The sequence below is a fragment of the Schistocerca piceifrons genome, chromosome 7 (assembly GCF_021461385.2).
Source record: "Schistocerca piceifrons isolate TAMUIC-IGC-003096 chromosome 7, iqSchPice1.1, whole genome shotgun sequence".
Taxonomy (NCBI): domain Eukaryota; kingdom Metazoa; phylum Arthropoda; class Insecta; order Orthoptera; family Acrididae; genus Schistocerca; species Schistocerca piceifrons.
The window spans coordinates 50,221,502-50,248,620 of record NC_060144.1 but is presented as its reverse complement, the minus strand read 5'-3'; the positions used below and the strand labels follow the sequence as shown (position 1 = coordinate 50,248,620).

The following is a 27,119-nucleotide window of genomic DNA, read 5'->3' as shown; positions in this document are numbered from 1 at the left end:
TCCGACCAGGCTGCATGTTTCCATTCATCAACAGTTCAATATCGGTGTTGATGGACCCAGGGGAGGCATAAAGCTTTGTCATGTAGTCATCAAGGGTACCTGAGTGTCATCAAGGGTACCTGAGTGGGCCTTTGACTTCAAAAGCCCATATCGATGATTTTTCATTGAATAGTTCACACGCTGACACTTGTTGATGACCCAGCATTGAAATCTGCAGCAATTTGCAGAAGGGTTGCACAATCTGTCACATTGAAAGATTCTCTTCAGTCGTTGTTGGTCCTGCTCTTGCCGGATCTTTTTCCGGCTGCAGCGATGTTGGAGATTTATTGTTTTATCAGATTCCTGGTATTCACGGTACACTCATGAAATGGTTGTAGAGGAAAATCCCCACTTCATCGCTACCTCAGAGATGCTGTGTCCCATCGATTGTGTGCTGACTATAACACCACTTTCAAACACACTTAAATCTTAATAATCTGCCACTTTAGCCACAGTAACCAATCTAACAACTGCGCCAGACACCTGTTGTCTTACGTAGGCATTGCCGACCCCAGTGCCATATTGTACCTGTTTACATATCTCTGTATTTGAATACAAATACCTGTACCAGTTTCTTTGGCACTTCCGTGTACAAACTATGGCAGATTGGAATGTGCCCATGCTATGATGTAATGATGTTGCTGCTTCATTATTGAATTATTTACTTATATTCAGAAGAGAAACAACCGTGGTGTCAAATTGACACCTTCCACCTTATTAGGCTTATTGAATGAAATATCCAAAAAAATATAAATGTTTTGTACATATTAATACATCACAGGAATAATCTTGATTTCATGAATGAAGTTAAAAAAAATATATAGATATTGAAGCAAAAAGTATGACAGGTTTTTTTTTCTATTTTCTTTTTTACCTCTCTGCTGTTGTACTGTTAAAATGTTCCAAAAATTGTCGAAAATTTGTCTTTGCAGCTGTTATTGGTTAGCATTTGACAAATGTGGCACCCACAAAGATTGTCTGTCACTGTTTCTGCATAACACACTTTATTGAACACCATAACACACTTTATTGAACACAAGACAAAATACATTTTAAGCATTTGCAGACAATGATAACTATAGAATTGCTTAGCAGTGGGCAGAATACATCAACATCTAGGTAAACATTGTGCAAATCACTGTGAAGTGGATAACAGTGGGTACTTCCCATTGTACCACATTTTAGGTTGTCTTCCAATTTTATTAATGTCCAAAGTATGGGAAGAATGGCTATGTGCAATTAGTTTCACATTCCCTTTGTGATGCCCAAGTGAATGATTCATAGTGAGCTCTATTATATTCCCCTGTTCACAATGTTCACAATTTAATACTTGTTCCTGCAACTTTGTAAGAAGGCTTTCCCAAGATAATTGGCACACACTTTATCTAAAAGTGTCTGCCAAAGCAGGTTTTTCAGCATTGCCATGATGCTCTCCCATGAGTTAAAGAAACTTGTTTTCTTTTTTTATATTCAATATACCATTTTAGTCCTATTTGGTATAAGTCCCATGCATCTGTTCAGTACTGTAAGATGGGATGCACAAGTGTTTTGTAAGCAATATCCTTTGTGGACTACATTTTCTCAGTATCCTACCAATGGACCAAAGTTTGCCACATGCTTTACCCGTGACTGATCCTATATGATCGTTCCATTTCATGAGCCCACAAGTTATTACATCCAGGTATTTGTACAAGTTGTCAGATTCTATTTGTGACTCATTGATTTTATAGTTTTTGGTTCTGTACTTTCTGAAGTGCACAGTTTTACATTTCTGAACATTCAAAGCAAGTTGCCAATCTTTCCATCACTTTGCTGCATTTTTCTGATAATATTTCATTATAGATTACTACATCATGTGTAACAAGTCATATTGGCAGCCGAGTTAATATATAACATAACAGCAAGGACTCCATTACACTTTCTGTGGCATGCCTGTAGTTACATATACATTTGTTAGTGGCACTCCATTCAAGACAACATGATGGGTCATTCCTAGAATCCAGTCACAAATTCTTTTGGGTGTATTAGTGAGTCAAATGCTTCTTGAAAGTCAAGAAGTACTGTATCTAATTGACAGCTGAATCCAGTCACAAATTCTTTTGGGTGTGTTAGTGAGTCAAATGCTTCTTGAAAGTCAAGAAGTACTGTATCTAATTGACAGCTGAATCCAGTCACAAATTCTTTTGGGTGTATTAGTGAGTCAAATGCTTCTTGAAAGTCAAGAAGCACTGTATCTAATTGACAGCTTTGATCCATGGCTTTCTGAAAGTCATATGAGAAAAATACAAATTGATTTTTTCGTCATTGATGTTTTTGGAATCCATGCTTGTTGACTGAGAGGAGGTCATTTTGTTCAAGATACCTCATTTGAGCTCAGTTTATGTTGTAAGATTCTACAACAAATGGATGTCAGTGTTGTGAGATAGTAGTTTTGTGGATCACTTCTTGTTTCTTCTTTGTAGAGGAGCATTCCAAAACCGAGTTCAGTATTTTTGCTTCTGTCCTGCTACTTCAATTTTGATGTGTGTGTGTGTGTGTGTGTGTGTGTGTGTGTGTGTGTGTGTGTGTGTGTGTGCTACTTCAATTTTGATTTGTGTGTGTGTGTGTGAACTTTAATGCTGCTTAGATTTCACATATGACCAGAATTTCTTTGGATTTTGTGACGGATATTTCAATACAGTTTTGCTGTGGCTGTCTCTGAAGGCTTGCTTCACACACCCTTGAGACAGCCACAGCTCCTGATCATTCACTTGCTCATAGCTGTGTGTTTTGAGTTTCTCCTTCACTTATAGCACTATTCTCTATTTATCTACTTTACTAAACATGTAAATCTTCGTGTTTGCTTTGGCTGCCCTTTGAATGTGGGTAATCATTGTTGCTGCAATTGCGTCCGATGCCAGTTTCAGTGTGGACATCCTGAAAGAGGACACATCTGTTTGTTGCCATTAGATCCAATATATTTCCATCGTGAGTAGGCATCTGAACTGTCCATTCTGTGTAGTTTTCAGAGGAAGCACAGACTATGGTCTCATAGGGTGCCTTGTCACTCCTACACTTTGCTCCAGTGTTCAGTCTGAGGACTGGTTTGATGCAGCTCTCTGCGCTAGTCTTTCCCGTGCAATGCTTTTCATACCTGCTGTAACCTATATCCATTTGATCTGGGTCTCTCTCTTCTATTTTCAGTACCCACCCTCTCCCTAACTCCCATCCATTACTAAAGTGACTATACCTTGATTTATCAGAATATGTGCTATTAACCGAGCCCTTCTTTTAGTTTGGTCGTGTCATAAATGTCTCATCTCTCCAATTAAATCTCCTCAATAGTTATTTGATCTACCTGTCTGATCTTTAGCCATTTCAAAAGCTTCTATTCTCTTCCTGCCTGAACTGCTGAACTTCCACTTCTCATTCTCATACAAGGCTACATTCCAGACAAAATACTTTCAGAAAAGACTTCGTAACACTTTACGTTATGTTAGTGTATGTGTTCATAAATTCCTCTGATTTTGAAATACTTTTCTTGTTGCCTACCTTTAGAGCACTGTAATTATACCAATTGATTAGTGGATGATGAAAGTCTACTGCATTGGTGACAGTATTACGTGGAAACATATGTATCAGTAATCTTACATTTGTTGTTAAATCTACTGGTAAGTCTGATGGTCAATAGAAAGATCATTAAGTTTACACCCATCCTTAATACTTAGTCTTGTCCAAACAATCACACAAGCAACTTTAATTTATGTCTTGCTGGATTTGAGTTCCTTGCCTGATGCCACAAATACACTGCTCCCATTTCCTATTAGTTTATCCTAACAGTTTACACTTATACTATCCTCAAAAAACTCTTTGCTAGCCTGCTTCCTGTACCTACTATTATGTGTGCTGCAGTTATTTTTAGTTAGGAGTGCCTCAAATTTTAAAACTTCGTTGTGAATGCTTCGGCGGCTGCTCACTAGGATTTTAGCAGTTAATCTGTCAGAGAGGGATGGGGGAGGGGCAATTCTTTGGAACTTCCACTAATATTTAATGGTCTCCTACAGCTAACATTATCTAGACTGGACCCAAGTCACCTAATCTACAAAAAAAAGCTTTTGTAGTCACCTACTTGGGTAGTAGCCTACACCCCTGATCTATTTAGAGGGACTCTGCAGCTCTCACCCCAGTGACACAAGCATAAAAAAATATATATATAAAAATCTCCTTGGCCATTTTGCATATTTAATGATCAAAAGTGACAATTGTTATTGGAGTTACGTAATGATTAGAAGCGGAGAACCAGTGTATGTGGAACTGTGCTGTAGAGAAATTTAAAATCAGCGAAAATGGAAAGGGTATTTACTGGCTGTGAAGTAAGACAGCTTTGAAATGACAGAATTGAAATCATTAATTTATGTAGGTCTGTTAACTGAATGAAAAGGGTTGCTATTTTGAATGTATGAAGCAATACTGCATATGGTGGCCTTGAATCTTTTATCTGTGCAGTGATTGCAGACTAACACTGATTGTTTACTTTCCATTGTCCTAATGGAGCCTGCATTAACAGTCCCCTATCCACAATCTTGCTTGTGCTCATTGAAATAGACATGCTACCTTTACCCACACAAAAATAAAATGTATATTTTCTTTTAGCTTCCTACTTTCAAATTAAACCTGTATAGCTCATCTTTGAGTCATGTGCCACATTTCTTCCTTCAACTTTTGTGTCAATAAGGTCATCTGTCATATTTGTTAAGATTAAATTGAGAAACAGTGGCAATACATACATTTTCATGATGATATGACATTTCCCATAACACCTCCTCTTCTGTGAAACACTCTTATGAACAAGTTGTATCTTGAAATTATGTTTAAGACTGAATGAGGAGCAAACTTAAATCATCGTTCACATCAGATATCAAAGTTACCATTCATGTAACAAGTGTCTCTTTAATCTTGTCATTAATCTTCAAAATTACACAGAATCCTCGCTCTTTAACATTGTCTGTCTTTCGTTCCAAGATACTTACTTCCTCACAGAACACCAGAAATGAGATACACAAAACTTCCTCACAGAACACCAGAAATGAGATACACAATTTTAAGTGTGTGTGTGTGTGTGTGTGTGTGTGTGTGTGTGTGTGCGCAGGAGGGGGGAGGAATATTGGCATGCACAGTGCTCTCATCTACCACAAAATCTGTGTCAGCAACCTGTTGCTAACAACTTACTTCATCAGTGTATAAACATCTCTGTCATCATTCTCGTAATTTATTAGCTCTTAGCAAATTGTGTTCAATACATTGTCACAAATACAATGAATTTGTTATACAGGGTGTAACAGGTATAAGTGCAGATATGTATGTTGGTGACTGTGGACGGTGTACTGAACAACAATGCATCAGTATTTACATCATCCCCCCCCCCCCCCCTCCCCTCCTGCAGGTCCGGGGGTTAGAATAGGCCCAAAACATTCCTGCCTGATGTAAGAGGCGACTAAAAGGAGTTTCACATGTTTTGGCCTTTATGTCCATGCCTGACATCAACCATTTCTACAACCTCTAAATACTCTCTGGGCAAAGCACTATCAAGTATCCTGATCAGTAGGAAGTGAGCTCAAGTCAGAAGAACTCAAAAAATTGCAAAAATAAAAAAGTCGTCTTGTGAGATCACTGTCACGACATATTTCATCCAGTTTTTCTGGGATAATAACTACAGAATACTTCAAAACACAACTGTGCACTACCAAGGCACTGGAGACTAAGATAGTAAAATGGTTGCAGAACAGCTGCAACGCACATTGTATAAATTACCTTCCAGTTTTGCACCATTGTCGCATTTGAAATTTTTGGTGAAGTTCATAGCAGTCTGCCTGACAATTCTCAGAAAAGGATTCCTATTAATGAGACTTTTGAATGTGTCTGTTTATTTTGCAATGTTGCTGATGTGCTAGTTTAATTCTGGTCTGAAGAGTAGCAAACCTACTTTTGGCCTTTTTACAAGAATCACCAATTTTGTCCTCAGTTTGTAAACATCAGTTTGTAAACTATAGGAAAGCAGTAGGAGAACAACATTTTGTATTCACAGACCCTGTGTTGGTAAGTTATCACATGCAAAGGTTCAGGTTTATCATACACTTTGCTTCTAAAGATATAAAAATCTAAACCTCACAGTTTTTTCAAGTGGCTGTTTTTTTGGCTGACTTTGTTTCAAATTATCTACATCAAAATTGCTCATGAAATCTTTTTTTATTATTCCATCACAGGGAATGGAAAAAGATGTACAAGATGGCCTCGGTTTGTTTCTTTCGAGTAAATATTGCTGGAGGTGTTATGTCTCAAGGTTGGGAAAATCTCAAGGGTACACTGTAGAAAGCTATGGTATGGGGTCAAAGAAGTGACTATATCTCTGCAAGTACTAAACTGGTTAAAGTAAAACCTTACCAGTGTTAATTGGAAATGTACAAATGTTCAAAGAAAATTTTTGCAAAATCCATGCTGGTCAAGCGAGAACTTTTTCCATAATTAGACCAATTGCCATTATATTGTCAAACTGTTTTGTTGATATAAAGTACTTGCATAAAAAAATTGACATTATAAATCCTTTGAACTTACACCATTTATTGATTGTCTACATTTTAGTACTACAAAAAGAAACAAAAGTAAATGGTTTATATTAATTTTTACCATCATTTCCATTTTCTTGATGTTTAAGTCAGTTAATCATCATCATCACTGGTTTCATTATCTTCATTTCTTAGCCTACTGACATTTCTTCCTCCCTGACATATCTCATGTAGTGTGTCATATTCTGAGCCATCCATAGGATATGCAACAATAGGTTTGTTTATAAATAAATCTTCTGCTACTAGTCATGATTTTCTTTATTTACTTTTCGCACAATGCGTTTTGGGAAATGATTGCCATTTTTAAGTACATTTTTTGTGTGTATTAAGCCATTTCTATTGATGTTCTCAATGTGTGAGATTCTGCTTCATTTCGTTGACTTTTACTGCAATATATAAGAAACATGCAATTTTGTAGTTGGTTATGGATTCTGTTGGTGAAGTTAGTGGTGTAATTTAGAAGAATCTGTGCTTACAGTTTTCTAATGGTCCATTTGTGCAGAGTCCCACACACACTAAACATCACACACAACTTCTTGTACGTTTTAAACATCGAAAATATCTTATATAAACAAAACAGTTTCAAAGATGTTCTTGCAAGTAGTCCACAGAGATAACATTATAGGTCCTCCATAGATTACATTATGCTTTTGTATAGAGGTTATTTATCTTAACAATTTGGCTGGTTGATTATGACAGCATATGCAAGCACAACATCTGTTAGTGAAAGGGGATACCAAAGACATCACAGGCATTCTAAATTACTTCAGTAATCTACATGAGAAAATCAAATTTACAGTGGAAAATGAGCAAAATAAAAGTGTCAACTTCTGGACCTAAATATTACAAAAGACAACAACACATGCACATTCAAAATTTATAGAAAAGACACAATGACTTACACCACAATACCTACAACCTCATGTCACCAAAATATCCATAAACAGGCAGCATACAGGTCGATGCTACATAGGGCAATAAAAATATCATTGAACCAAGAAAACATGCTACAAGAAATAAACACAGTGAAAAAAATTGCTGTTGCCAATATTTCCATGGTTGACACAATCCTAGACAAAGTGAAGAAAGACCCAGGTGCAAACTGTGCCACAGAAAAGAAAGAGAAAAACAATTGTATATCTAGTATCCCATACATAGCCAATGTATCACAGAAGATTGCAAATATTTTCAAAAATCAGAAAGTAAAAATTGGGTTTCCTACATCTAATAAACTACAATAAAAACTTATACATAATATAAAGTGTAATCATGATCCATATTCAGACTGTGGAATATGCAAGGTAAAATGCCAGGAATGCTCCATGTTCTACCTAGGACAACAGGTTGAAATTTCAACACCAGGTACACAGAGCACATTAAAGCCTACACACACAACAAACACACTATGTCAGCAGTAGCAACACACATACATAATACAGGACACCCATTTGGAAAAATAGAGCAAAATGTCAAAGTACTCCACTGACTAAATAATGGACATAGAATGGATTTGCCAGAAGAACTGGAGATATATTCACATTACAGAAAATATGAAGATAAAATATTAAACGAAAAACTTGAAAGTGCATAACTGAATTTCTTCAGATGTTTCGATAGTATATTTAAATAAAAATAGTAAAACATAGAAATAACCACAATTGTAAAATTGATATAAGTAAATTATGAGCCAAATTGTTAAGATAAATAACCTCTGTACAAAAGCATATCATAATCTGGGGAAGACCTATAATGTTATCTCCGTAGACTAGTTGTAAGAACATCTTTGAAACTCTTTTGTTTATATAAGATATTTTCGATGTTTAAAGTGTACAACAAGTTGTGTGGGATGTTTAGTGTGTGTGAGACTCTGCACAAATGGACCATTAGAAAACTGCAAGCACAAATTCTTCTAAATTACACCACTAACTTCACCAACAGAATCCATAACCAACTAAAAAATTGCGTGTTTCTTATATATTGCAGTAAAAGTCAACGAAATGAAGCAGACTCTCACACATTGAAAACATCAATAGAAATGGCTTAATACACACAAAAAATACACTTAAAAATGGGAATCATTTCTCAAAACGCGTCGTGTGAAAAGTAAATAAAGAAAATCATGACTGGTAGCAGAAGATTTATTTTTAAACAAACCTATTGTTTTCACAGTTGCAGGCTTTCAAAAACCATTTATAATGGATCAAATCAGGATGTGCATCTACACATCTACATGGTTACTCTGTAATTCACACTAAAGTGCCTGGCAGAGGGTTCATCAAACCATTTTCATACTACTACTTTACCATTCCACTCTCGAATGGTGCATGGGAAAAAGGAACACCAAAATCCTTCCGTTCGAACTTCGATTTCTCTTATTTTATTATGATGATCATTTCTCCCTACGCAGGTGGGTGTCAACAAAATATTTACGCATTCGGAAGAGAAAGTTGGTGATTGAAATTTCGTAAATAGATCTTGCCGCAAAGAAAACCACGTTTGTTTCAGTGGCTGCCACCCCAACTCGCATATCATATCAGTGACACTCTCACACGTATTGCGTGATAACACAGAATGAGCTGCCCTTCTTTGCACTTTTTCGATGTCCTCCATCAATCCTACCTGGTAAGGAATCCATACCATGCAGCAATATTCCAGCAGAGGATGAACAAGTGTAATGTAGGCTGTCTAATTAATGGGTTTGTCGAATCTTGTAAGTGTTCTGCCAACAAAGCACAGTCTTTGCTTCACCTTCCCAACAATATTATCTATGTGGTCTTTCCAATTTAAGTTGCTCGTAATTGTAATTGCTAGGTATTTAGTCGAATTGACGGCCCTTAGATTTGTGCGATTTATCATATACCCAGAATTTATCTGATTTCTTTTAGTACCCATGTGGATGACCTCACACTTTTCTTTGTTTAGTGCTAATTGCCACTTTCCGCACCTTACAGGAATTCTCTCTAGATCATTTTGTAATTGGAATTGATCATCTGATGATTGTACTAGACAGTAAATTACAGCGTCATCTGAAAACCGTCCAAGGAGGCTGCTCATATTATCACCCTAGATCATTTATATAAATCAGGAACAGCAGAGGTCTATGACGCTACGTTGCGGAACGCCAGATATCACTTGTGTTCTACTCGATGATTTACCGTGTATCACTATGTACTATGACTCCTCTGAGAGGAAATCAAGAATCCAGTTACACAACTGAGATGATACTCCATATGCACGCAATTTGATTAATAATCACTTGTGAGGCATGGTATCAAAAGCCTTCTGGAAATCTAGGAGTATGGAATCGATCTGAGATCCCTTGTCGACAGCACTTATTACTTCATAGGAATAAAGAGCTAGCTGTGTTGCACAAGAACAATATTTTCTGAATCCGTGTTGGTTATGTATCAATAAGTCATTTTCTTCAAGGTAATTTATAATGTTCAAGAACAGTATATGCTCCAAAATCATACTGCAAATTGAGGTCAGTGATATGGCTCTGTAATTCAATGGGTTACTCCTATTTCCTTTCTTGAATATTGGTGTGACCTGTGCTTCTTTCCAGTCTTTAGGATCAGACGTTTTGTCAAGTGAGCGGTTGTATATGATTGCGAAGAAAGGCGCTATTGTGTCTGCATACTCTGAGAGGAACCTGATTGGTATACCATTTGGACCTGAAGACTTGCCTTTCTTAAGTGATTTGAGTTGTTTCGCAACACCTAAGATATCTACTTCTATGTCACTCATGCTAACAGCTGTTCTGGTTTCAAATTCTGGAATATTTACTTCGTCTTCTTTTGTGAAGAAATTACAAAAACTGTATATAGTAACTCCACTTTAGTGGACCCCCACCATCGGTAACGTTTCCATCGCTATCGCGCAGTGACAGTATTGACTGTTTTTTGCCACTGGTGTACTTTACATACAACCAGAATGTCTTTGGGTTTTCTACTATATTTTGATACAATATTTCATTGTGGAAACTATTAAAAGCATCTCACATTGACGTCCGCACTAAATTTCGAGCTTCCATGAAACTTAGCCAGTCTTGGGGATTTTGCATTATTCTGAATTTGGCATGCTTTTTTTCGTTGCTTCTGCAACAGTGTTCTGATGTGTTTTGTGTGCCATGGTGGGTTAGTCCCATCTCTTATTCACATATGTGGTATGAATCTATCTATTGCTGTCGATACTGTATCTTTGAATTTGACCCATTTCTGGTCTACACTTGCATAATTAGCTTGGAAGGAATGGAGACTCTCTCTTAGGAGGGCATCAAGTGAATTTTTATCTGCTGTTTTAAATAGGTATATTTTGCGTTTTGGTTGATATGGTTTTGAGCCTCGCTACAATGACCTTGTGTTCACTAATCCCTGTATCCATCATGACGTTCTCTATTAGATCAGGATTATTTATGGCTAAGAGGTCAAGTGTATTTTGACAACCATTTACAATTTGCATGGGCTCATGAACTGATTGTTCAAAGTAATTCTCAGCGAAAGCATTTAGTACAATTTTGGTAGATGTTTTCTGTCTACCAACGGCTTTGAACATGTATTTTCGCCAACAAATCGAGGGTAGATTGAAGTCTGCACCAATTATAACTCTATGAGTGGGGTACTTATTTGTAATGAGATTCAAGTTTTCTTTGAAGTGTTCAGCTATTATATCATCAGAGTCAGGGGGTCGGTAGAAGAAGCCAATTATTATTTTGGTTCGGCTGTTGAGTATAACCTCTACCCATAGTAATTCGCAGGAACTACCTATTTCAACTTCAATACAAGATAAACTACTACCAATAGACACAAACACACCACCACCTACTTTATTTAATCTATTCTTTCTGAACACGGTCTGCACCTCTGTAAGAATTTCGGGAGAATTTATCTCCGGCTTTAGCCGGCTTTCTGTTCCTATAACGATTTCAGCTTCAATGCTTTCTATCAGCGCTTGAAGCTCTGGTACTTTTCCAACACAGCTTTGACAATTTACAACTACAATACCGTCTGTTGCTTGGTCCATTCTTGTCATTTCTTTGCCCTGTACCCTTTGAGACTGGAGCCCTTTTTGATGTTTCCCGGGACTGTCTAACCTAAAAAACCGCCCAGTCCACGCCACACAGCCCCTGCTACCCATGTAGCCACCTCCTGTGTGTAGTGGATACCTGAACTATTTAGCGGAACCCGAAACCCCACCACCCTATGGTGCAAGTCAAGTAATCTGCAGCCTACATGGTTGCAGAATCATCTGAGCCTCTGATTCAGTCCTTCCACTCTGCTCTGAACCAAAGTTCTGCAATCGGTCCTGTCGATGATGCTGCAGATGATGAGCTGTGCCTTCACTCGCTAGCAAGACTTGCAGTCTTCATCAACTCAGATAGCTGCCGAAAACCAGAGAGAATCTCTTTCGATCCACACACTTTTTTTATACCCTTATAATAGATTCAGTTAAGATTCTGCGACAGGCAGTAATAATCCACAGGTCCAGCATGGATATTTAAGGTTCCTTAACTTCTCATAATAAATATTTACTGTTCATTTTACATATCTGAAAAAAATCTTGAAGGTTATTAATTGAGTGTAAGCCATTTACTTTTTCTTGTGAAGTAAAAGCTTATTACATTTACTCACGTATAGAGCTCATTATTGTGAGTGCTGTCTCTTATTGATTAGCTGGTGTAATAATTAAAACAAGTCTTGATCGCAAATTTCTTTTTAATCGGAATGACAGGTTTCAATCCTTGAGGATCATCTTCAGACTCCAGAATGGCTGGTGGACTTCCATGGAGCAAGCTGCTCTGACCCACAATGCTGAACCTGCACTGACATTTTCCTTCTGTTCAGCAAAGAACTCTGTTTAAGTAACCTTCAACCAGTCTAGTGTCAGCCCATTAGTTGTGCAACTGTTTTCTTAGCACCAAATAGTAGGGCCACCAGGCAGTTTCTCTTTCAGTATCATTTTCCTGTGAAGGATCACATATTAGAGGAACTTCCTTCCATCTGCTAGCACCCCCAGCATTACTGTTATTGTGTTTTTTTTTTTTTTTTTTTATTGCTGTAATTTTATATAGAAACACTTTTATGTCCTCCACAAACGCAGTAACATCTGACAGCATGTCAAAATAAACTGACATCTGATCAGGTTGCCCATAAGATTTAGAAAATAGTGTGTTGTTTCCTTAGACAATTATATGACACTGATACACAAGAAGTTTCACGTCATATACTGCTTTAATATGCTGAGGTAGCATTGTTGTCTGTCATAACATAAGCCCTGCCATCTTCATAGTCTTCACATACCAGCAAGTACTTTCTTTGAATTCCATGAAGCATATTGTTGTTGTTGTTGTTGTTGTTGTTGTTGTCTTCTGTCTGACAATTGGTTTGATGCAGCTTTCCATGCTACTCTATCCTGTGCAAGCCTCTTTGTCTCCAAATAACTACTGTAATGTACTTCTTTCTGGATCTGCTTATTGTATTCATCTCTTGGTCTCCCTGTATGATTTTTATCCCCCACACTTCTCTCCAGTACTAAATTGGTGATCCCTTAATGTCTCAGAATGTGTCATGTCAACCAATCCATTCTTTTGGTCAAGTTGTGTCACAAATTCTTGTCTCCCCAGTTCTATTCAGTACTTCCTCATTAGTTAAATGATTGACCCATCTAATCTTCAGCATTCTTCTCTAGCACCACTTTTTTAAAGCTTCTCTTCCTTTTTTATCTAAATTCGTTATTACATTTAGAAAAGACTTCTTAACAGTTGAATCTCTATTCAGTGTTAACAAATTTCTCTTCTTCAGAAATTCTGTTCTTGCCAGTCTACATTTTATATCTTCTCTACTTTGGCCATCATCAGTTATTTTGCTGCCCAAATAGCAAAACTCATCTATTACTTTAAGTGTCTCATTTCCTAATCATATTCCCTTAGCATCACCTGATTTAATCCAAGTACATTCCAGTATCTGTGTTTTGTTTTGTTGCTTATATTCCATTTAGCTGCTCTTCCAAGTTCTTTGCTGTCTCTGACAGAATTGCAATGTCATTGGCAAACATCAAAGTTTTTATTCCTTCTCCCTGAACTTTAATTCCTACTTCCAATTTTTCTTTGGTTTCCTTTACTGCTTGTTCGATGTACATATTGAATAACATTGGGGATAGGCTGCAACCCAACATCGGGGATAGGCTGCAACCCTATCACTCCCTCTACAACCACAGGCCCCCTTTCATGCCCCTTGACTCTAACAACTGCCATTTGGTTTCTGTACAAGTTGTAAATAGCTTTTAACTCCTTGTATTTTACCCCTGCCATCTGTAGAATTTGAAAGAGAGTATTCTAGTCAACATTGTCAGAAGCTTTCTCTAGGCCTACAGATGCTATAAATGTAGGTTTGCCTTTCCTTAACCTTTTTTCAAAAATAAGTCGTAGAGTCATAATGCCTTTTGTGTTCCTACATTCTTCAGGAACCCAAACTGATCTTCTCCGAGATTGGCTTCCACCAGTTTTTCTGTTCTGTAAAGAATTTGTATTAGTATTTTGCAACCATGACTTATCAAACTGATAGTTAAGTGATTTTCACATCTGTCAGCAACTGCTTTCTTTGGAATTGGAATTACTACATTCTTCTTGAAGTCTGAGTTTATTTCACTTGTGTCACGCAACTTGCTCACCAAACGGAAGAGTTTTGTCATGGCTGGCTCTCCTGAGGCTATCAGTAGTTCTGACGGAATATTATCTACTCCTGAGGCCTTGTTTTGACTTATATCTTTTAGAGCTTTATAAAATTCGTCTTGCATTATCATATCTCCCATCTCTTATTCATCTACATCCACTTCTCTTTCTACACATTGCTTCCATCCCCCTTGAATAGACCCTCTATATACTCCATCTATCTTTCACCTTTCCTTTCTTTGCTTAGGACTGGTTTACCATCTGAGCTCTTTAAATTCATGTAGCTGTTTCTCTTTTCCCCAAAGGCTTTTTTTAATTTTCCTATAAGTGGTATCTATCCTTCCTGTAATGAAATAGGTATGCTTCTAAGTCCTTATTTTTGTCCTCTAGCCATTCCTGCATAGCAATTTTGCACTTCCTGCCAGTCTAATTTTTCAATAGTGTGTATTTCCTTTCATCTGCTTCATTTGCTGCATTTTTAAATTTAGTTCTTTCATCAGTTAAATTCAGTATCTCTTGTGTTATCTGGGGATTTCTGCTAGACCTTGTCTTTTTACCTATTTGAGCCTCTGCTGCCCTCTCTTACAGCTAGCAATTAGTCTTCTGCTTATTCCTTTCACCTGTTCCAGTCAACCATTGCCCTTGGAAACTTTCAACAACCTTTGGTTCTTTCAACTTATCCAGGTCCCATCTCCTTAATTTCCTACCATTTTGTAATTTCTACAGTTTTAATTTACAGCTCATAGACACTAAATTATGGTCAGAATCCACATCTGCCCCTGGATGTGTCTTACAATGTAGACGTCTATTTCCTAAATATCTGTCTAAGCATTATATAATTGAACTGAAACCTTCCAGTGTCTGCAGGTCTCTTCAATGTATACAGTCTTCTTTTGTATTTTTAAACCAAATGTTACCAATGATTAAATTATGCTCTGTGCAGAAGTCTACCAGGCAGGTTTCTCTTTCATTTCTTTCCCCCCAGTCCATATTAACCTACTACTTTTCCTTCTCTTCCTTTTCCTGCTATTTCCAGTCCCGCATCACATTTCCTTTAATTAACTGAATAAATTATTTTATTTCATCATCTCTTCCATCATCTGTGGAGACAGTTGGCATGTAAACTTGCACTACTATGGTAGGCGTGGGCTTCGTGTCTATCTTGGCTACTATAATGCATTCACTATGCTCTCCATAGTAGCTTACCCGAAGTCCTGTTTTCTTATACATTACTAAACCCATTCCTGCATTACCCCTATTTGACTTGTATTTATAACCCCGGATTCACCTTACAAGAAGTCTTGTTCCTCCTGCCACCAGATTTCACTAATTCCCACTACATCTAACGTCAACCCATACATTTCTCGTTTTAAATTTTCTAACCTACCTGTATGGTTAAGGGATGTAATATTCCACACTCATAACTGTAGAATGTCCGTTTTGTTTCTCCTGATCATGACACGCTGCTGAGTAGTCTCAGCCCATAGATCCGAATGGGGGACTATTTTACCCAACAGGACACCATCATCATTTAACCATACAGAAGAGGTGCATGTCCTCTAGAAAAATGATGGCTGCAATTTCCCCTTGCTGTCAGCCGTTTGCAGTACCAGCACAGCTAGGCCATTTTGTTTGATGTTGCAAAGCCAGATCAGTCAATCATTCAGACTGTTGCCCCTGCAACAACTGAAAAGGTTGCTGTCCTTCTTCAGGAACCACATGTTTTTCTGCCCTCTCAATAGACACTCCCCTGTTGTGGTTGCACCTATGGTACAGCTATCTGTATCGCTGAGGCATGCAAGCCACTCCACTGATGGCAAGGTCTGTAGTCCATATAGTTGGAAAATTCTTCATATAATTTCTAGAATAATCGGGAGCCTTCATTGCATTTCTCTTGCACATTCTTCACAACATCATGGTACAATTCGTGAAACCTTCCCTGGTTTGGTCTGCTGAAAGTTTGGCATATAGAACTGGCATTCTTTAATTTATACTTTATCTGTCATAACCTATGAACATTTGCTTATATGGTGGCAAATTTTCTTCTTGCTGCAGTGTTGCTCATGACCTCTGCTCCATGTATCACCAATAGCTTAAAATTAGCATTGTATTGTCTTCATGAACGAATTGTGAACTGCAAAATTGTAGATCCATGTTTCTCAACAAAGCCATGGCTGTATTTGTCATCAGTTTTAGATTCCTACAATTTATAGTGCTTACAGCACTGACAGTTTAAGCAAACTGTATGACAACAATATGTTGTGCTCTCAGCTCTCTACAGGTGAATCAGCAGAAATTGTACCGCTTTGGATTAACACTGTAGCCAACCTTGATAAAACAATAGCAACTTCAGCACCATTTGTTATGTCACATGTTGAGTGAGTGTTCTGTTCAAATATATTTTTATTGGTGGTATGTGTTTAATGTTCAGAGTTAGACAATGTATCAGTCTGCCAATTTTAAAGTCAATTCAGTTCTGATTACAAATGGATTCAAGTGACTGCATATTGTACAGGGTAGATATTCATAAATAATAGCCAAGGTATGTGGTATATATTCCAATGATTGACTGCACAATGAGTTTTGATGCCAGCTTATCACTCGTGCACCACATTCATCCTAATTCCCAGCCAAGCTGGTTTCATTAATCCATCTCCAAATGATCCGAAATCTTCAAATTAAGTATGTGTGTGACTTCAATTGCCAATGCGTAATCTGTAAATTAAGATGACCCTATATTAATCTATTACACAATGTGGGAATGTTGACATCAGTAGCAACAAATTTGTATGCAAATCAAAGATGACCCTGTATTTTTTGTATGACAAATTTGGTAAAAAATCTCATCTTTATAGTTGTGTGAGTATGGTATTTAAGAATTTAAAAGGCTGGTGCTACACTGTTCATTCATTTTTCTCTCCCAGTCACTGCACATACATTATTTCGTAATGTAACACTACACCCACTTCCAGCTGAAGTCAGGATCATGACAACAATGTTTAATTTCCATTATGTGTACTAGAATTTCCCATTTGCTATCATGAGAACCTGCCAACATCCCTCTGTAACCGTGGTTCCTATCCTTTCCGCAGTCATTACCCCAGAGTGCAATCAGACAATTGGTGTAGTACCTGTCCTCCCTCCCCTCCCCTCCCCCCCCCCCCCCCCTCTCTCTCTCTCTCTCTCTCTCTCTCTCTCTCTCTCTCTCTCTCCCTCCACACACACACACACACACACACACACACACACACACACACAGTGAACAAAATAGTACCCAATTAATCTTTAAAATGAAAAAGAATTTTCTTTGGAGACTCTTATTTTTAAAATAATGAAAGGTAAGTGACGTATAGTTTGTACGTAGTATCACGTACACAGGGTATAAAAGGGCAGTGCTGTCATTTGTAGTCAGGCAATATATTTGGAAAGGTTTCTGACGTGATTGTGGCCATGCAATGGGAATTAACAGCTTTAAATGCAGAATGTAGTTGTTGCTTGGCAGATTTTAGAAATCATTAGGGAATTCAGTATTCCGTGATCCACAGTGTCAAGATTGTGCTGAAAATACCACATTTCAAGCATTACATCTCACTACAGACAACACAGTGGCCAACAGCCTTCACTTAACGACTGAGAACAATGGCGTTTTCATAGAGTTGTCACTGCTGACAGACACCCAGCACTACATGTAATAATCACAGACATCAGTGTGAGACATATGATAATGTATGCATTAGGGCAGTGTGGCGAAATTTGGTGTTAATGGGGTATGGCAACAGTGACCAACTTGAGTTCATTTGCTAAAAGCATGATGTTGCCTGCAGCGCCTCTCCTAGTCTCCTGACTGTGTAGGTTGGACCCTAGATGACTGGAAAACAGTGGTCTGCTCAGATGAGTCCCAATTTCAGTTGGTAAGAGCTGGTGGTGAGGTTCAGGTGTAGTGCGTACCCCACGAAGCCATAGACCCAAGTTGCCAGCAAGGGGCCGTGCAAGCTGGTGGTGGCTCTATAACAGTGTCAGGTATTTTTACATGAAATGGACTGGGTGCAACTGAACTTATCGTTAACCAGAAATGGTTATGTTTGGCCACTTGGAGACCATTTGCAGCCGTTCCTGGACTTCATGTTCCCAAACAATGATGGAATTTTTGTGGATGACAGTGCACTATATCACTGGGCCACAACTGTTCGCAGTTGATTTGAAAAACATTCTGGACAATTCGAGTCACTGAGTTGGCCACCCCGATTGGCTGACATGAATCCTGTCAAACATTTATGGGCCATAATTGAGAGGCCAGTTCATGCACAAAATTCTGCATTGGAAACACTTTCACCATTATGGATGGCTATAGAGGCAGCATGGCCCAGTATTTCTGCAGGGGATGGCCAATGACTTCTTGAATGTGTGTTGTGACATGTATAATGAACCAATTTTTCATCCATTGTGGGAATGACATTCAACTCAGAGAAAGCACTCTCACGAGATAGTTAAGCGTATGTTTAAAATGTACTGCCATAGATGCTGGGTACAGAGCATGTGGGTAGTGAGTGGAGTATGGAAGGAAGGTGCTGTTCATACAGTTATTTCAGAGGATGTAAACTCCACAACATTGTATCATGCTTTAATGCAAGTATTTGAGGAAAAGGTAATTATTCAAAACTTATGTGATCAATAAGACAGTATCGTGAAATAGTGATGGTAGCAAAATTTTTTTAAAAATAAATTTAGTTTTGTGACTGAAACACCATCAAACTGTTTGTTTTTACCATTCAGTTAATTTAACTTTACCACTCAGGGGTTAATTACTCCCATGTTGGGAACCATTGCTCTATAGTTACCAAAATGTTGAGCTCAGATAGAGGATAAGGTATTAGTACTGTACATTGCATAGTTTTGGGACTAATATTTTCCAGAAAAGGAGAAAAAACAAATAGTGTGAATAAGATTAGTCAGACGATAGATATTTTATTATTATTATTATTATCATCATCATTATCATCATCATCATCATTGCTGTTATTATTTACTCATGCTACATGTTTTATCACAACTCTCGTACCTGTTATCTCAGTAACCCTTCACTGTATAGAATACACTTCCGGAAAAGAAAAATTAGCACACCGTTTTATGATTACATTTACAAATCAATAGCACAAGCAGTTCTGAGGTACCAGGTATTGATCCACACTGAATCATCCGTATTAGTACATTGTGTAGCCTCCAAAGGCAACAGTTCAGGCACAGACACTGGCATTCAATTGATTGTACATATGGCATACCTTGTTTTAGGATACATTATGCCTTGCCTGCTCGACTTGTTCGCATAGTTCTGTAATAATTGTTGGTTGATGAGTCACATGAGTCACCCCCCATTCCATCAAATCCCATGTGTGCTCTATTGGAGACAAGTCCAGGGAAGTTGCAGCATGTCTTGCAGAGGACGTTGAGCCTTACAGGTAGTATGTGGGCAAGCATTAGACTGTTAGAACAACACATCCCCTTCTTGTTGCAAGAATGGCAAAAGAATGGGTCTAACAGCATTCTGCATATACTGAGTGCTGTTTAGTGTCACCTCCAGAAATCCCGAATGTGAACAAGAGTTGTAGCTTATTGCACCCTGGACCAGAAGGCCTGAGGTGAGGTCAATGATATTGGGAGAATACGCTCTACAAGACAGTGCTCACCAGGTCTACAATGAATGGCTGTCACTTCCATTCAGGCAGAATCTGCTTTCATCGCGATTCCATCGTCCAAGTGATCCTCTGATGACACCAGTCAAGCCCTGCATGTCAGTGCTGTGGCACGAGTGGCAGACAGGCTAGAGGTGTGCATATCCATAGTCCCACTGCTATTAACTGATTCGCAACAGTTTGTGTTGGCACATCTGGGCTCACAACCTCTCTTATCTGTGCTGTGGCAGCTGTACGATCTGCCACTGCTGCCCTTATAATACGACAATCCTGGCCGGTGTCTGTGCCGCATGGATGTCTAGAACTTCGTCTACGGGTGTGATGATGTTTGCATGACCATACCAGCATCATTGCACAACTGACTCAGCACATATAATTTGTGTGACAATTCTCTGAAAGAACCATACCTCCACTTGGAAGGCCGAAGTTTGACCCCTTCCAAACTCACGCCCAGTTGCATCTCCATTACATGGTTTTCTGCTTGCTTTACACATTTGCACCACACTGAGTCTGTTGGCTGTGAGCATTCCTCATTAAAATGTAGACACAGATGTTGCTCTGATAGCTATGCTAGTATGCTGTGTGTTGGCAGACGACACAGAGATCATCATCAGTACATCTAGTAACCCCCCCCCCCCCCCCCAGGTGGCATATGCTGCCATTGGATCTTGGATCAAAATCGATGTCGTCTTTCCTGGGTACAATTTTTTTTTTTCTTTTCTTTTTTTCCCCCTGACAGTGTATATTGATTACGAAGGACTTTTTAACTGCCTTTTCAAATATGTCTGTTTTAATAATGTTTTTAGACTACTTGGGCAAATAATTGTACTATTTTAGTCCTTGGTTTTGAGTTGTATGTTTATTCTTTCTTGGTAAATGTAAGTTGATTCTAGCTCTTGTTCCATTGTCATTGACAGCTGTTTGTGCAGTAATTAAAAGTATTATTTGTGATGTGCACAGCTGATTGGTAAATATACTCCCACAGTGCAGTTAAAATCCCCAGTGTTTTGAACAGATCATTACAGTGAGCTTGAATACTATTTTTGGTTGTTATTCTTATGGCCCATTTCTGTAGTTTGAAAACTGTGGTAATAAAAGATACTGGATGTTGCACATTGATGACAGCACTCTTAGAGCATAACGTGCTGATGAAATTTTTTTGCAAGTATCTTAGAGTGTTCACACCATTTCAGCTGAGAATCAATATTCATTCTGACAAATTTTGTGTTTTTTATGTGGTTTGTAGAGTGTTACCTACATTTAATTTAACATTTTCATTTTCTGTCTTCAAACTGAAATCAATGGAATTTATTTTGTCTTCAGTGTCAGTTTATTGCATATCAATCAACTGTAAACTTCCTTGCAGGTTTCATTTGCTTTCTCTGCAAGAGTTCCCTTGTTTTCTTAGTAACTATAATATTCCTATCATTAGTAAAATGAATTGTTTTTCCCTGGGTAACACTATTGGAAAAGTTGTTTACATAGATCAGTTATGGCATTGGCCTTAATGTAGTACTCTGAGGAACTCCTATTATTAAAGTATTTTTGTCTGAACAGTTTAATCTCGTAATAATTCTGACTTATTTAATAGAATCGTCAAGTATCACTTTTGTGAATTCAACTGTGGCTTATTCTGTACTTCTGCCACTCCGGAGAGCAGATATATTTTATTTATTCGAGTAATTCATTACTATTTCATTCATAACTGATTCTATTTTTGAGAATGATGATTGCAGGGAAATTGGCCAGCAGTTTCCTGTGACCTCTGCATTACCTTTCTTTTGTAGAGGCACAACTCGTATCTGTTTCAGATATTCTGGAAATTTCCCTGGTGTGAATGATTCATTTATTATGTTTGTTAAGGGAGCTTCTGTGCATTTTTTCAGCACACACATTCCTCTGAGCATACTGACATTACTTTTTAGGTTTTGTACATTTTTATTGACTTCATACTCTGCTGTAGGTAGTACTTAATGCATAATTATTTACAGATGTTTTATTTGCTTTGGGGTACTTTTTGTTATGATTTCCATGCAATACTTGAATAATGTTCATTCACGTAGTTGCACGAATTTGAACCTGGAGAACAATGAGAGCTAGTGATACTAGTCAACATTCAAAGTCAGCTTTCGAGATAGTTATTTATGAATTGATTAGATACTGCAGACTATTTGGAATTGGAAGCTATGACTGTAGACACACCAGAATTCAATGCAAATTAGCAAAGGGGTCAGGGGACCTGCCGTTTTATATTTTAAAAAAATGACTTTTTAATAGAAGATTAAGTAAGAAGAAACAGTTGGTGAAGAATACAACAAAATGAAAAGGAAGAGAAGAGAATTAAAGAAATGGAGTAGTATGGAAGGCAACCAGAGTTAACATTACTTGAGGCCAGTGTGGCTCGGTGGTTAAGTGCCACGCTGCAGACCCAGATCTGTAGGGTCTGATCCTCAATCAGTCCTAGGATATTTCTCTGTCACTCATATCTTCTTCCCCTTCAGGAAATGCTTGTTAATGTTAAAAATGCTGAGTTGGACAGTGGTTCAGAGCTGCTGATAACTGTGCATCCCTTTATAAGTATCTGGGTAAATGAGTTCAAAGGTCAGAAGAAGATGGAGGTTACCTCCTCCAATAGGACCATGCCTAGTAAACTAATATTGTTTCCAAACCAGTGTTGGAATGGAAGACAGATTTACCTTTTAAAGCTATGGGATGTAAAAAGGGAAACATTATGGAGAATACATGAACTACAGATGTAGGTCATGAATTGAATAGTTAATCACATATAAAAGAGAACTAAGCTTCCAAATTGTCTCAAAAGAAAATTTTACAGTGTGTCTCTTCACTTTGCCTTCTTGTGGTAGACACATACTTTAAATATGAAAATGATTCAAGAAATGGCGAGTTATCTGGGGAACAGTAGAGATATGCTAGATGGAAGTTACTGTCAGAGAAAGGAAACAAGTGAATCATTCTAGGAAGAAACTGGTGTGGAATATGTAGTCATGACTGCAATAAGAATGAGACATAGCCACACAAGTGGATAGTTGCCTGGACAAAGTAAGTATTTTGATGGATTCTAAGACATAAGAAAAGACTGAAATACAAAATATGGAAGTAGCAGGAGCAACATGGATGTATTTAGCTGAAAATCGCAATGCATGAAACAGCCTACAGGAAGCCCATATCCAAATGTCTTATGGTTAATGTGGGAGTTATGGTGATGAATAGTTTCTTTTGGGGGGGGGGGGCTGCAGCTTATTAAGTATTGTGCTTATTCACTCTTGTACTCATAGAAATGTTAACAATAGTCTGTGTGAGGAAAGCTCATGCTAACTAGAAAAAGAATGCGTCAATGAGACTCAGTTATGATCAGCAAGCAGTGAGACAAGAGTGAAAATAATCAGGAAGATGTGATTGTCTAGTGAAGGAGTATATTTTGTAAGTGAACCCTGATGATGGTGGACAGTTAGATAAATTAGATTTATTCTGTTGGATGGGTCCCACTACAGAAGTGAGGTAACATTCCTAGAACGACACAAATTTTTTTACAAGAAACAGCTATACGTTTGCTATTTTACTATCATGGGTAAGTGGCCATATATAGACAGGAAAAGTTCAATAGTATAACCATTGCTTCAGGATGTATTCAATTTAACTGTGTTCTTGCTGGATATGTAGGTAAATAGTCACTTAACATACCTAGCAGTAATTTGTGACAGAAAATGGACAGATTTCCTTTTTAATGTGTCCATATGGAGCTTATATTTTAAAGCACAAAAGTAGATATATTTCTTCACATAATTATTGAGCCTCTGTTTCACTTGAAGGGAAAACTGCTTGCTCAAAGCATGGATTGACATTGGTTTGCTTCACTAGGCATGATCCTGTTTGAGGTGGTATGCCCTACCCTTGCGATAAACTGAGTTACACAGCCAGCCAGTTACATGAGGACCTACAGTTTAAAGTGGACTCGAAACCAAAGGGCTACTTTGCATTTTTCCCATACACATATCACTGCCAGGGGTGGAAGAAGTGATAGTTGACAGGAAAAAAATTCTAGGACTGACTGCTGATTGAACGCTGCAGGTTTGAATATGCAGTCTAACATCTTCCCACTGAGCTGCTAAGCCACCTGTTCATTGCTTACCAGCTGATTATCTTTGTGAGGAGTTTACTCGTTGAAATATTAAGAATGATCTCTCAACCTTTCAGTTACATCTTCAGACTATCTCACACTATACATATTTTCATTCCTCTTCGTCTGTTATAAGAGAATTAAATGGCTTTGAGGCCTCCAATTTAAGTCTCTTTTCATTCCTTTCCACATTCCTATTAAACTTATTAGTGTTTCATATGACACTGAAGAGAAATATTTTTGAGCTTTTCCTGTGTTAACTGCATTAATCTTAAGAATGTTCATCTGTTGATGAGTGAATTATATTTTCTCATATTTTGTAGATGGGTTACAAACTTGAATATTTTACTACTTGTGGGTTGTAATATTTTGAGATGCCAGGGACACAAGGTGTGGCACACTCAGATTTGATGGTTCAATTACATGTTGTTGTTCTATCACCTTGAGAATTTTGTTGACATGATTTTTCAATATAACAACTGTTGTAATACTTTAATTGCAAATAAAATCATAATAAAGCCAAAAATGTATTTTTCATGAAATAGGTAATCCACTTCAACTTAGCTCTAATCAGTTATAGGATATAGTCATGTTAAGTCATTTTGTTTTTCAAGTGAGCATTATTTGTAATGTTTATGTGTACCTTAATTATTGAGGTAAGTGTTGAAAATGATGATGGAATGTTTTCATTTCAGTATTGTTTTGAGACTGAATGGTTTTAGAAATGTGTTTTAACTTCATCTGTTTCATACCTTTTTTAACATTTGTATCATTCTATTTATTTTTTGCTTATTATTTAATTTTTCTTTCCCGCTTCTTGCACCAATATTTATTACAAGAAATAAAAATCATTTTGTGTTAATCAGTATGCAAAGAGATACAGAGGCTTCCCTCCTTTCTGGAAATATTATCTGTGACTGCTACAGTAATTAAATATGCATTCCAAAGCAGACTGTTCTCATAAATATACTTTTTAATTCTGTATTTTTATATTGTGTATTGCTCAGTTTGGACTGATACGGGCTACAGTATAAATTCTATTGGATTTTCTGTCTCCTTTCCTCTCATTTTTAACTGGGTGAGAAAGTACTAATTAGCAAAACTCATTTATTGGAGTAATCTTTGAGAGTATTGGGAGCATGTAATGTAAATACACAGTTTGTGTTTGGTATCAGAAGCAGTTTTTTGCAGAAGAGCTCAAAACTGGGACAAGGAGCATGCTGTTGTGACTTGGAAATAACCCAAATGGTCTTACCATAAGATTTACAAAATGCTTTTAAATGACAGTACATACATACATACATTCTTTTTCTCTGTACATTTTTTTGCATGCTTCCTGCCTACGGTCTCTTGTGAATGTTTTGTGTGGCACACATGGCAGCCTGCCAAAATCAAGGTATTAGCAATCTTCATTTCTAATTTGAACGCTGCTTGTTATATGCTTATATTGTACTTCAATGATTGTGCAGTAATTTGGCTTTAATTTCCTGCTAACTGGCATAACAGTTAGTAATATGGATCACATGATAGTAGCAGTATGAAATTTCACAAGGCTGAGAGTATAAATGTAGATGCATCATAAAAATACTAAGATGATAATGTACAAGCTTTCTTTATAGTTAAGTGCACATTTTTTTGGCACTGGGTGTGGTTTGAAAATTCTGCATGGCCCACACTATGATGCTATATTAAAGTTATTCAGGAGGATCATTTTTTATCCTCGAAGTAACATCTTTTGTCTAAAATTTATATCACAATGAATGACAAATTATTGGTGTAATGTTATGAATATTTGATAATGTAAGTGTACATATAATCATTTATTTTTCTATTGGACTTGGGGGTGGGGGGTTAAAAAAATGAGTGTCAGCGAAAACTAGTTATCTTGATTTCATTGTACAAAGGATCGCCCAGTCATTAATAGTAGTTAATTCAGGAGAAAAAAAGAAAGAAAAAATGTGTTTCAGAAATAGATGACAAAATTGGACATTTCTTTGAAATTTACTACTTATTGTACTGCCCCCCTACCTCCCTCCCCCCCCCCCCCCTCTCTCTCGCTGTCTCTCCATCTATCTATCTATTTATCTATCTATCTATCTCTTCCCCCCCCCCCCCCTCTCCCACTCCCCCTCTCTCGTGTCTGGATAGAAATTTATATATCACCTAGCTCTAGTTTTGTTAGATAAGAAATAGATTACTTTTTTTTACTGCTGCTCAAGAAGCAGATGCTTTTGAAAATTTTGAATTATACATTTTGCAGAATAAACATATCATTGGGCCATTGATTCACAACAGATGTTAGTAAACATAGCTGCAGATGGGTTCCTTAGTTTCTCACTGTTAATACTCCTTCCATCCTTGGTTTCACTGATTTCTGAGGATTAAACTATGGTCCAAGATACATTTTTGTGCCTGATGTTTTGTCCTCTACTAGAGAAGGCTTCCCCAGAGGCAGCTGAGACATAGTTAAGTCTGCTAAGGAAACTGCTTTAAAAATGAATCAATGTATATTGTAATTGCTCAGGTAACTGAAACTGGCAGATTGTTTGTTTGTAATTAAACAATGGTTAACTCACAAAGTCTTCTGAATGTTGCCAAGGATTATGAAATCATGCCAGCATTGGTTATGAAGCAATTTCAGTCCTTCTTTTCTGTTACTCTTGTTTTGTGCTCCTGAATTTCTGTGACCTGTCTACATGTCCTGGCATTTTAGTGATTGGCTCTTAATAAAACTTTAGTGTCAGAGCAAATTGAGTAGTGATATTTTGGAACAAGATCGATAATTGAATATATTGAGCTAAAGAAGTAGATTCTGCAAAATCTACTAATACACAGAAGAACAAGATTGATGGGTTGCAAGAGGACAGTATTACTGTTCTACATTCTGATACAGATCACGTTGTTATTAATTGATCAGACAGGATTGTCAAAGAATTACGGAGCCACGATAGCCAAAAGAGGCATGGGAGGTGGAGGGCAAC

At 37.5% G+C, this 27,119-nt stretch overlaps 1 protein-coding gene across 3 annotated transcripts in view; it reads left to right on the top strand.

Moving 5' to 3' along the window:
• LOC124804604 (UHRF1-binding protein 1-like) overlaps positions 1 to 27,119 on the top strand; it is a 433,274-nt gene that overhangs the window by 303,381 nt on the left and 102,774 nt on the right. Inside the window, exon 16 of one of the 3 annotated variants that reach the window (XM_047264798.1) lies at positions 25,520 to 25,534. The exons of the other annotated variants lie outside the window; for them this stretch is intronic. Within the exon in view, the coding sequence (XP_047120754.1) occupies positions 25,520 to 25,534 (15 nt within the window). The remainder of the gene's footprint in view (positions 1 to 25,519; positions 25,535 to 27,119) is intronic. 3 annotated transcript variants of the gene reach the window in all.